This window comes from Geotrypetes seraphini, chromosome 2, assembly GCF_902459505.1.
Source record: "Geotrypetes seraphini chromosome 2, aGeoSer1.1, whole genome shotgun sequence".
Classification (NCBI taxonomy): domain Eukaryota; kingdom Metazoa; phylum Chordata; class Amphibia; order Gymnophiona; family Dermophiidae; genus Geotrypetes; species Geotrypetes seraphini.
Genome location: NC_047085.1, coordinates 420,478,334 through 420,491,289, shown reverse-complemented (window position 1 = coordinate 420,491,289; position 12,956 = coordinate 420,478,334). Strand labels below are relative to the sequence as shown.

The window sequence follows — 12,956 nt, the reverse complement described above, 5'->3', positions numbered from 1 at the left end:
CATGTTATCACATGGACCTCCAGACTCACCCACACACTATATGTTGTTCTAACCATATACATACATGACTACATTGTCACACTATTATTCATAGGACTCCTGAGGAAGACAGTCTTGTCGAAACAAGGACCGTGTTGGGTGAAGCGACCTGGGTCCTAGAGGTGTTTATGTGGATTGCTAAGTTTTATTTCTAATAAAGTCCTAATCAGGAACATCACCTCTCCACAGTGTTGTTTTTGTTTCTCGATGACAGATTAACTCCTTCTTCATCTGGAGTGTGTTTGTGATTGACTTTAAATTAGAGAATGACATGGGGACTCAATTTCGTCGTCCCATCCCCATGAGTTTTGTCGCTGTCCCATTCCTGTAAGCTCTGCCATAACCGCACAAGCCTCGAACACTTATGATTTTAAATTGTTTGAGGCTTGTGCGGATGAGGACAGAGATTGCAGGAATGAGACAGGGTCAGGAAAAGAACTCTCCGGGAAGGGACGGGAAAATGAGTTCCCACTGGGATGGGGAAAATTTTGTCCCTGTCTCATTCTCTACTTTAAATGACTAAGTAATAAGATTAAATAAATGATTTGAAGTATATACAAGAATATAAAACAAACCAACGAAACTAATGAGGAGCCCTGCCGGCCTGAGTCTGCTGACCCAGCTAGCATTCTGAAGACCCTGAGGTTCAACATTAGCAAGTTTGCACAATTGCTGGCAAAAAAGTTTGCACTTTGATATATATATATATATATATATATATACATATACATATATAAACTTTTGTATGATAACCTGTATAGCAGGCATGTCCAACTTCAAACAGGTCGTGGTCATGATCTACTTTTTCTGGCCAAAAGTGCCAGTGATCTAGCACCATGAAAATTAAGTTTCAAATTAAATTTTAACTCAATAAAGTTGGAGGATACCTCTCCCCCCCCTCATTTTTAATGAATCTTCTGTCATTTACTTGGATGTGATCAACTGTTAAGCAAATTAAGCAAAAACAAAACAGATTAAGCAAAAACAAAACAGAGAGACGAGACGAAGATCCAGTAAGAACTGCGAGGGGAAATGGAAAGTACATTTTTTCTTAAAGTTTTATGAGTAATAACTTTCTTTAACTTTTATTGAGTAATTTGTGTTAAATTTAGGTTGAGTATTGATCCAGGCTAATCTTGCACAATGTTTAATATTTCGCTCTTGCTCATTAGTGAGACGCCTGAGCCTGCATTTCATCCACCAGCTTTTTGAAGTTGGGTGACTATTGCATGAGGACCAGTCTCAGGGAATCCTGGAGATGTTCATCTGTCATGTTGGAACGTTGTGTACTCTTTGTCATTTTCAGATGGGAAAACGCAGATTCACACAAATAAGTTGAACCGAAACAGGAGTGTAAAATTTCACTGCATCTTCTCAAGTTGGGAAATTTGTCTTTAGGCACTAGCTTCCAAAACGATTCTTACTCAGCATCGGGCTTGAGAAAAATGACATTTTTAAGGGTTAATATTTCATTTTCTAAAGATAGCTTGTTCAATGAGTAATTTTTACTGATAGCAGCTGCAGTTTCTTTAATGTCCACATGTACTTTGCATGGGTATGACAAATACTCCACAACTGTTCCAATTTTTTGAAAGTCCCAGAATCTATTTTTGAATTCCTGGATAACAGAACAGATTTCTGTTACATACTTCTCGTTCTGAAAAACAAAATTTGGATATTGTCCCAGAAGGTCCTGCGTATTAGCAAAATTAGGAAAATGATCAAAAGTGTTGTTTGCAAGGTCAGTCATCATTGACTGAATGTGACCTTGGCTTCGCCATCAACTGTTGCTGAGTAGCCAATTTTGATTTAAGTTCTTTGGGCTTCAGTTTACGAATTTCACTTTTGGGTGGAAAATCAGGATCAAACTTATTGCTATGCAGAGCCTTATAATGACGTTCCAGATTACCCTTTTTGGGCAAGGATGCTGAAGCGTTACAAATTAGACAATAATACTAGTCTTTCACCATGTTGAAGAAGTAATCCATTTCCCATTCATCATGAAAGTGGTAGGTTCTGCTCTTCTTTGGAACACAAATACCACCAAACAATCATCAAAAAAACCTCAAACACCTGTCCAGCAAACCAGATAAAATCAAATACCGCAACATGCGATTTAATAAATTCTGCACACAGTGTAGAATCAACTCAACGGCTAGACGAAATAAAATTGCAGTGTAGAATCAACGCAAAGGCTAGGCAAAATAAAATTGCAGAGGCAAGCAAAAGTCACAGTGGTTTGAACCAATTCGAAGGCAAGGCAGAGGCAAGTTAGAACAAAATTGGAAAAGCCCACCAAAATCACCAAATTCTTGACACTTTGTTGTGTCTGTCCAAAAATGTTTAATGAAAGCGAACTATAAAGCGACCAACGACCAGCACATGACACAACAAATACAGTAAGTGTATTCAAGTAAAGCCTGAGCGAATGGATATCACCCGGTATATAACACACTTCTAAGGGGTGTTGAGGCAGGAGCAGGAATGGGAATTCTGAGAGGCAGGAGACCAAATATTACGCCGGGCTTATGGCAGCCCCCTGGGGTACCCATAAACAACTGGCAAAAAAACAACAAGCGCCCCCAATATAACCGCAGGCAGGGATAAAAAGACAGGCAAAGGATCTGCAGCGGTGGTGGCAAGCCCTCGGCAGACGACCTGCCGGCACAAGCTCTCTCCTAGTGATAGAGCAAGCTGCTAGAGAAATGGAGCCAAGTGGGGCTTGCGATCTACCTCTGACCCAATCGCGATCTACCTGTTGGATATGCCTGCTGTATAGAATCACCAAGTACAAATTTAACCTTCCCTCTGCTCTTTTCAGCCACATAGAAATCAATATGCCTTAACATTCTATGAATAAGAATACTCTGGTGGTGTCAAAACAAGGTTATCTTCTTCTATGTAGAAGCCAATAAAAAAGCATGTGAAGAATCTAATTATTAAGAAAAAAAGATTAATACACACTGCTCAGTAAATCCACGATTTGTCTAAAATTACAAGCCAGATGGCTTTAAAAGAAGATTTTCAAATAAAAGCAGCTGTTGTGATAATATATCTGAAAATTAGGATTAGAATCAATTCCTAATTCTTTTATTTATATTCTGTCTTTACAATGTTTATTGTAAATTTGTATATTTTCGTAAATACCACTGTTATTAAATGAATTCTTATTGGTTAAATTTTTATGATGTTTCCCAATAAGGATTTAATTGGTATGAAACTTGGATTATAAATGTATAAAAGTTTTAGAGACAGGCTGAGATCTGTTTCCATCTCCACATCTCTTAACAGACTTCTGTTTCTTGCCCAGCATTTATATTAAGCTTGCTCCCCTACAGATACAGAAAAGGACCCTAATAAGTTTTGATACTTTTTTTGACACATCTATGGAGTCTTGTCCTTTAACCAGTTTATTGAACCATGAGTTTTAATCTATAAGGTGCCATCTAGTTCAAGGGCTACCTACTTGGCTAGTTTCTCTGGACCAATATAGGGTATCCCAACCTGTTCCCCAGTTTCATTGGGGTCCAGAATCCTCTTCTGTGATATATAGCATAGAGCAGTGGTCTCAAACTCAAATCCTTTGCAGGGCCACATTTTGGATTTGTAGGTATCTGGAGGGCCTCAGAAAAAATAGTTAATGTCTTATTAAAGAAATTACAATTTTGCATGAGGTAAAACTCTTTATAGTTTATAAATCTTTCCTTTTGGCTAAGTCTTTAATAATATTGTAATTTATAGCTAAAGAGACATATGATCAAGAAAATGTTTTATTTTACTTTTGTGATTATGATAAACATACCAAGGGCCTCAAAATAGTACCTGGCGGGCCCTGCGGGCCACGAGTTTGAGACCACTGGCATAGAGCCTGTGCTCAAAGCTCCAGCACTACAGCAAACAGTGCTGGCCTGCACCACAGGCACAGTCCAGAAAAATAGCCCTCCAATGCTCAAAGATAATCCTATTCAAAGCATATGCCCATTGTGAGAAATGGGCTTAGTACATTTGCCCAAGAATTCACAGTAACCACAGCTCTTGTCCACCATGAGCCAAGCAAACCCTGAAGTGAAGCAAAAATTGGCGCCTTTCTTCTGAACGTTTAGATGTATGCCAGTGGTCTCAAACTCAAACCCTTTGCAGGGCCACAGTTTGGACTTGGAGGTACTTGGAGGGCCTCAGAAAAAATAGTTAATGTCTTATTAAAGAAATGACAATTTTGCATGAGGTAAAACTCTTTATAGTTTATATCTATTTTCTTTTGGCTAAGTCTTAATAATAATATTGTAATTTATAGCTAAAGAGACATATGATCAAGAAACTTTTATTTTACTTTTGTGATTATGATAAACATACTGAGGGCCTCAAAATAGTACCTGGCGGGCCATATGTGGCCCCCGGGCCGCAAGTTTGAGACCACTGATGTAAGCTTTTCAATTTTCCCCACTTGAAAGGCTTTAGGTGCCAATGTGAGCTTCCACTTTCAGATTTGCTCAGACTCGCACATACTGTATTTGTTTTTCAGCACCAGCACTTCCATCCAAAGCAAATGAAAACCAGCAGCTTTTAAAGAGAAAAAAAAATCACAAAAAAATCCTGTTTTCAACCCCCCCTCCCCCATCATATTTTTCCAGCAGTAAGATCAAGGTTTGTGCACTGTTCTCTGAGCATTAGTCTCATTGACATCCATTTGACTACATTTAAATATAATTTGCGGCCATCTCTTGTGTAGACTAAAGCCCTCAGCATTCTGCTCAGTCCAGCACTAATCCAAACGGTGTTAGGTTCTGAGCATCGGCCCCTACATTTCTTGACTCATACCAAGTTCCTTTTATTTTCTAGACTTCAAATGTAAGCCAAATTAGAATTGAACTCTTCTGAGCCTCTCTCCACACCTTTCTAGCGAATTCCTCTCACAGGTTTATGAATGCCACCCCCCCCCCAACGTCCTTCTTGCCCCTCCCCTTCCAGGCGCGCGCATTGCCACGTGCCAGCGGTTTTTACCGCATTCCCGCGGCCAGAACGACGCCTCGCACCTAGGCACGTGCCGGATTCTCTCCTCCCCCCCTGTCGAAGGGCGGGCTCACTCACCTGACGACGTTCGGGTGCTCGAAGGTCTCCAGGTGCCTTAGCACCGCCACCTCTCGGATGGTGGACAGCGGCATGCCCTCATCACCCGTTTGCACCCGCATCCGTTTCAGTGCTACGAAGCGTCCTCCATTCTTCAGGTCGCGAGCCTTGAACACCTTGCCGTAGGCGCCCTCGCCAATCTCGGCCACGCATTCGTACTGTTGCTCGGCAGCCGGGCCGTCCTTCTCCATGGCGTTCTGCCTCCCTGTGTGCGCGTGCGGAAGCGCCCGCCTCGCGCCCAGCCGCCGCAGGCGCGGAACTCTCCTTGGGACTGGCTGCAGCGCCGGCTCTTCCGCCCCACTGCCGGGCCGAGAGCAGCTTCAGAGTGTCCGCTTTGGCATGGCGAGGCAACTCGTCTGAAAGGGGCAAATAGAAAACACCAAATCGTTCACTTAGTTTTCGTGCTAGTTTGACACTTACCCGCCCCCCCCAACACACACACACACAATAAATGCTGTATAAAGTCGCCCCGAGACCCTCTTTAGATTTAGCTTTGTCAATGCTCCCTAGCAGCCTTTTTATATTGGTCACATTTGCAAAGAGTTCGCCCGCACATATTTTGAATAGTTTCGCTTGGATTCGGTGAGGCGCTGCCAATTTGGATATCTGAAAGGACCCTGCCGAGAGCCCTGAGCAGTTGCATAGAACTCATGGGAAGTTTTTGTGTTACATGGCACGCTACCACTTCCTAATTTGACCTCGCAGTTACATCCTCTAAACAGCTATATTCTCGCTGTATCTGGCAGGCAGAATTTGTAATGCACACCGGGTAATGGAATTATAAGATGTTTTGGCTATTAACAGGCAAGCGCACTTGCAGCGCAGCTCTACAGTTGACAGGCTTGCCGTTGTTAGATGTAAGGAATTTTACATTACAGAGGTATTGGTAGTTTTGATCAACCCCATGCGGGACAGTTAATGGGACTGTCTAAATCTGCATGCGTTACTGCTATGACTCACACTTTTAACTCCATCGAAATAACTTAGAGATATTAATTATTTCCGACCATGAAATCTGCACAGAATGACCGACAGCAGCAACACGAATCAACCCAAAAGGCAGACCGTTCGGGCTCGAAATGGAGACTGTAACTACCGTACTTGCTCTTTGAAAGCACATGTGCAAAGAGCAGCGCTTCATAAGTGATACATATATATTTTTTTTTAATTACATAAATCTTTGAAAGATGATCGCCAAATATAATTTATATTACGTTCATTCCAATTAAACATGTTCAATGACATCCTTCATAAATTAAACTGAAATGTATTTTACCTGATACCACAAGAAAACTCTCCGTCGCTGCGTGTAGTAGAGCTAAGTTTTAATCTTCAAGGAAGAGGCTCAAATTTTCCACGAATTAAAGATTTTGGAGTAGTTCATAAGTCCCCAGCTTGGGCCACACAGGTAACCACAAAACACTGCTGCTCCTAACACCCATCCTCTAGCCTAGGCACACGCTGCAAGGGGCTTTTTGCAACAATAAAATACTTCTGGAAGTTCCTCCAAACTTCATTCTACAGATCAAAGCCTGGTCTTGCAACCCCGAGGTCCCTTATTTTCCTCCCATATGCTTTTTCTAGTCGTAAGATTTATTTTTTGCCCACTTAGTTGCTGGTCTGAGAGGAGCAGCAGTGCTCTTTTTCCTATGGTTTTTTTGTTGCTTTCCCACGCTGGCTGAATGTGACTTGACCCTGCTTCAAAAAAAGTTTGACATACTGCTTTAACATTTCCGCATTCCTCTCCGACTACAAAGACTGCTGCCGCCTCCTGCTTTCTGTCTCTGCTCTCTTCTCTTTGCACTCAATGAAATCTTTCATGTGCCTCTGCCAAAATGAAAAGAATCCCAGAAAGCTTGCCCTAAACGGCATATGGTTCTATATATGCGTCTATTTTGAAGACTATATTTATATAGTTGCTGACAAATTTTTATTTTACACATTTTTAAGCTTTGCTTTACTACCATCAGACAAATTTGCTTTCTCAGGCACCACCAAAAGTTTCAGGGTAGGGCAACCAATTTTATATAGTGTAAATCTAAAGATTGTGTACAGTGTTTATGAAATACTTTGAACTGGGTCTTTTTCAACATTTCAAGTCAATGCAGACATCTCAAGCTGGAGCCAGTTATGGTTGACCTCCATCTTAGGATAGATTTACTACATCTTACTTGGAGTGATGCCTGAAAGAAATATCCACAAGGCACTGAACATTCAACTGTGTGTCTAATTTATTTTGATTGGCTCATTAAAAGATACTACAGTCTCTAAATATCGTAAATTGAAACAGCCATAAGATTAACATCTGAAACTACTGCAGCCATCCATTTCAAACTAGAGTAATTTATTTTTCAGAATTTTAACATCTCACATATACTCTTATTTGTGAATATATGGAACCCTACAGACAGTCTAGTAGATAAGCAGAAGATCTTGTTTTTTTCCTAAACAAACATCCTTGGGTTGGCAATGTAAATGCTGGTCCTAACCAGACTCTTGGGTAGACTTGAGCTTTCTTATACTGATAAGATGGCAAAGAACACCATATATATTTTGGAAAAAGCTACTTGTCTTCAACTATGGAATCCTTTGTTCAACTGTTAGTCTTTCTATCATATATAGTATTTGTACAAATAATAGGAGAAGTCAAGCATAATGTTTCTTAATAGTGATTGTGTGACTTGGTTGATAGCCCAGGCCAGCCCTCAATGTGATATAGCATCTGAGAAACAAATGCAAAGAACTGCATTTTAAGGTGGCTAATGCTATCTGACCAAGCTCTTAAAATAGTGCAGAGCCAGATAAAATGGTGTACTTTATCTACCCCAAACCTAACATTACTGTCAAGTAGCACTGTAAAAAAAAGGTGAGAAGAGCTAACAAGTCGTATCACTATCGTATAGCCTTTCATCGGGAGATTGTTTTCCCAGTTCCTTTTCCCAACATATATTGATAGTTTTCAGATTTGTTTGTTTTTATTTCAGTATTGAAGATTTCATGTTGGTCTAACAAAAGGGACACATCTTGACCCTCCATTTGAAACTGAAATTAACTTAAGGCATTTTTTTAGGTGTGATACTAGAAAGCATTTTAAATTCAAAAGCGGCATTGATATAAATTGGGTGAATTTTTCTAAAAAGGCAGAAAATAAATCCTAATACATAAATTGTAGAAATACATCATTTACTTTCCATTCATAACTGAGTTATATTTTAGCTGCCTTCTCCTACTATTACAAATCTAGCTAAATCTGGATACAGATGGGTTGGTACTTATCAAAATCCCATGCAGGCATCGTGTTGTGTAATGTCAAGCGGTACTCTAATTTTCTGGCAAATGAGGTTGGAACATATTTTGCGTTTGAAACACATTTACTTCAGTGTGTCTGAAGCTCACATGGAATGCATTTCAATTTCTTCTGTGGGAAAGTTAAACCTGGACAGTACTGAAGCAGAATAACTGAAGAGGGGGATTGGCAAAGGAGGCTTTATAAACCAAAATGTGATCACATTAAAAGTGCACATACTTTGTTAATAAAGTATAAATATAAAGAGTAAGATCAAATATATTAAGACTAAAAAAGAGTAAACTCAAGAGAAAAGAGCTCGGAAGAAATAAGGTGAATAGAGTAGTACATATTTTGAGTTAGTCTTGTTTTAAGTTGGATCTAATCTATTTGGATTTCTGATTGTCCATCTGAGCTGAGAGCATGGATTTGTAAATTGCCCTTTTTATATTTTAATATGAGTCCACCATATATTTTTTTTTAAAACCTATTTTAGTTGTTTGACTTTTTGACTTTCTGAATAAAAGAATCACTCAAAGCAATTATGATGCATTGTGTTAAAAGATCCAAGCAAAAATGCTTAGATGGAATAACAAAAGTGAATTAAAACATACAATAAAAAAAGGTTAAATCTAATCCGAGCTCTTTTCTCTTGAGTTTACTCTTTTAAGTCTTAATATATTTGATCTTACTCTTTATATTTATACTTTATTAACAAAGTATGTGCACTTTTAATGTGATCACATTTTGGTTTATAAAGATTCACGCAAAGCAGTGTACTGAAGGTGCAGCTTGACATAAAACTTAGGGGCCCTTTTACTAAACTGCTAAAAAGCATCCTGCATTATTTGTAGGGTGTGGGTCTCCTAAATGCTGAGGCCACTTTTAGTGCAGCTGTAAAATGCCCATGTTTCCTATTAATGGGCATGCACTAATTTCCCAATTAATGCATGGTCATTGCAACACGAGCCACGGTAACCATGCGCTAATCAGTGAGCCATTGTACAGTTCTATTTTCTTCTTATGTTGGCCGATTCATAGTGTACTGGTGTGAACAACAGAAACTGTTTCGATAGGATGGGCTTTGGACATTATTGATGACAAGTTTCATTTTTTTATTTATATGAATGGTTTGAGTTAATGGTTCAGTTGAAGTTCCCACACTTAAGGGTTTATAGGGTATTTTTTAAAGGGGAAGGAATTTTATAATGTTGTGAAGCAGTGACATTTTCATATATTGTAAGAACAAAAGAGTTGCCACACTGGGACGGACCAAAGGTCCATCAAGTTTTATTAAAATTTGATTTGATCGCTTATCAAGTGTTTCTAAGCGAAATAAAATAATAAAATTTTTTTAAGGACATAAAAATTCATATAACTTATAAATTGTTCACAATAAAATAATTTAAACAATGCAAGTACATATACCAACAGTGGCCAACACAGGTCACACATACTGTACCTGGCAAGTTTGCAAGAAGAAAACCAGATTTTATGCTGCTTATCCTAGGAATAAGCAGTGGATTCCCCCAAACCATCTTAATAGTGACTTTTAGAAACATGAATGCCAATAAAGGCCAAATGGCCCTTCTGCATCATCCATCATCTTCTCCCTAAGAAATCTCACATTCCTGTCCCACACTTTCTTGAATTCAGACACAGTCTTTTTCTCCACCACTTCCTCTGTCGGGAGACTATTCCATGCATCTACTACCCTTTCTGTAAAAAAGTATTTCCTTACAGTGATAGAATTGGCTCTCAGATCCATAGATATGGCTCCTAAGCACTAAAAATATTCTTTCCTACACACTAGTTATTAATATGTTGACCATACGTTAAATTAATATTAGGGGAACTTCAAAGTTGGAATAGCTTTTTTTATATTTAATTATGATTTATCATCATGTTAAAAGATTTGATGAAATAAATGCGTTTTAGTTCTAAAGGCAAGGCATTCCGGTGGCACGTCAAAAGGAAGAAAAAATGTTTCAGAAGTGTTTTCTTCAGCTGTTTATGTATGGGTTTTTTTTTAAAACCTAACAGTGGTAGAGTTGGTTGAGAGAGGGTCTGTTAAATCAGGGTGGAGCAGAGGTTTGGGTGCAAGCACAAAAATACAGACCCTTCAACTCTCCTGCAGCACTGTGTGTACTAGTGCAGTGTTTTTCAACCTTTTTACACCTATGGATCGGGAGAAATAAAATAATTATTCTGGTGGTTGAAGAACACTGGGCTATGTCTCTACCCAATCTCCACCCCAGACCCCACCCCCATAATAGTACTAATTGCACCTTGCATGTCCCGTGCCTCATCTGGAAGCCTTCCCTCTGACGTTGCAACGTTAAAGAGAAGGCTTCCGGTTCAGGCGCAGGATGCCTGTAGGAGCCACTGCCCATGGTTTGTGCACTGAATTAGTTAGGAAGAGGGAGCTGGCTCTAAGATAATGCCGCATCGATCACACCGTGGACTGGCGGTTGAAGAAAATTGTTTTGGGTTCTGATGCACGTGCTGGCCCTGTGGACCAGCAGGAAATTTCTGTGGACCGGCACTGGTCCATGGACCGGTGGTTGAAGAACACTGTGGTTGAAGTGTTCAAAAGGGCTACTATTTATTGGCTGTTAGCATAACTGGAGTTTTTGCGCAAGAGGCTAAGAGAGCCAAGGTGGAATTGTTTGTTGTCAACTGTTTTGACACAGCACTGATTTGTTTTACCTTTTGTGTTTCTTTTGAGAGAGCCACTGGATCTGGAGTAGTGCCACCAGGGTAGTGTCCACAGCCTCCCTATAGTTGCCTAAGGCAGAGTTTCTCAACTTCTTTAAGCCAAATACCCTCTAAGGCCCTCTTCTATCAAACTGTGATAGCAGTTTTTAGCATGGGGAGCTGCGCTGAATGTCCTGCGCTGCTCCCAATGGTCATCGAGTTCCTATGAGCGTTGGGAGCAGCATGGGCAATTCAGCGCATCACCCCGCGCTAAAAATTGCTATCGCAGTTTGATAGAAGAGGGCCTAAGTCTAACAAATATCAACTGAGTACCCCAGCCCAAGCTCTGCGTCAGACCTGCCCAAGCTCCACCCCAGACCCCACACCCATAATAATAGTACTAATCATAATGTAATTTCTTTGTTTCATTTTTCATACACACACAATATAACCTTATTAATACATAATGGTTAGATCCAGCTCAACGGTTCGAGGGGCCCTGCACTTGTGGGTCATGGGACTTTGTGTTGACGGTATGAGAGAGACCGGACTTGGACTTGGTTGGGGTTGTGGAGGTCCTGAATCAGACCCTTTGACTCAGTGTGCCGATAGCTGTGTGCTGCGATCTGCCCCTGGTTGGAAGCTGATGGGGAGATGGCTGATCTCGGGCGAGAGGCTTCTCGAGAAAGAGCGGTGCAGGTGCCGCGCTGCAGTCGATGGCCTGCGGTTGGAGGATCTGGAGAGGGATTCCTGCGGGGTCAGCTGTCGGAGGATGTTTGGGAGATCAGACCGGAGTGGGAGAGTCGGGCTCGTGGTCGGAGTGGTCCCCTTCACCACTTTAGCAAGTTCCCTGTTTACCTGATTTCAGGCAGCTTGGGCCTGTTCGGCGCTTGCTCAACCCGGGATCTGAAGACTTCTGCCCCGAGGTCCCATCATCCATCTGCCCAACCTTTCTCCAGAGTTTCTCGCCGAGGTTGCGGATGTCAGAAGGTGCGAGAGCGTAACAGCAGCAAAGAGGGAGCTCCATGTTGGCCTCGGCCCCAGAGATACCAATGTACAGCTCAGCGCCTTGTGACTGTTGCAGTGCATTTGCCTCCTCAATCTGTATCCTGCATGCATGACTTTAACAGCGTTGGTCTAATCGTCACCTGCCTACCCGAGTTTCGGAGGACTTCTGCCCTAGTGTCCCGCTGTCCGTCGGCCCAGGATGGCACAGTAAATACAGGACAGAAGTACCCTATTTACCCTAGCAACAACGGCACCGGCACACATAGTCTTTCAACACCGCTTGCTTGCTCCACATTCATCAATGACTGAAACTGTGTTTAAAGACACTATTTTTATTTTTACTTTATTTTTCTTTTCATATTATGAATTTCTTTAACCTTATCTATTGTTTTTAATTCTGCCTTTACTATGTTATATCTCCTTCGTTTAAATTCTCTCCAAAATTCTATTTTCCAATGGTTCTCCCTTTTACATCTATTCCTATTTTCTCCTATCTTCCATTAGCAAAGTACTATTCAGATTAATACTGTCTAGTTAAAATGTTTAACATTAATCCTCTTCTTTATTTTTCACTTCTTTATCAACTTTCAGGTGCTTTAGTTAGATTGTGAGCCTTCGGGACAGTAAGGGAATTTATTAAGCACCTTTCTAACTTCTTACTTTCAATTTAAATGTATATTTTCTTAAAACCGCTTAGAACCTAACGGATATAGCGGTATACAAGAAATAAATTACATTACATTACATTACATTACATCTATATAATAAAACCGTAGGCGGCGCATGCGCAGTCTTATCA

General features: G+C 40.5%; 1 protein-coding gene across 1 annotated transcript in view; it reads right to left on the bottom strand.

The window, feature by feature from the left end:
* The window catches only part of CDK6 (cyclin dependent kinase 6), a 356,418-nt gene extending 349,549 nt beyond the window's left edge, over nt 1-6,869 (bottom strand). The window contains exons 1-2 of the mRNA XM_033931133.1: nt 6,443-6,869; nt 5,128-5,522 (exon numbers count right to left, since the gene is read on the bottom strand). Coding sequence (XP_033787024.1) covers nt 5,128-5,357 — 230 coding nt within the window. The 5' untranslated portion in view covers nt 5,358-5,522; nt 6,443-6,869. The remainder of the gene's footprint in view (nt 1-5,127; nt 5,523-6,442) is intronic.
* Between the last annotated feature and the right edge of the window lie 6,087 nt (nt 6,870-12,956).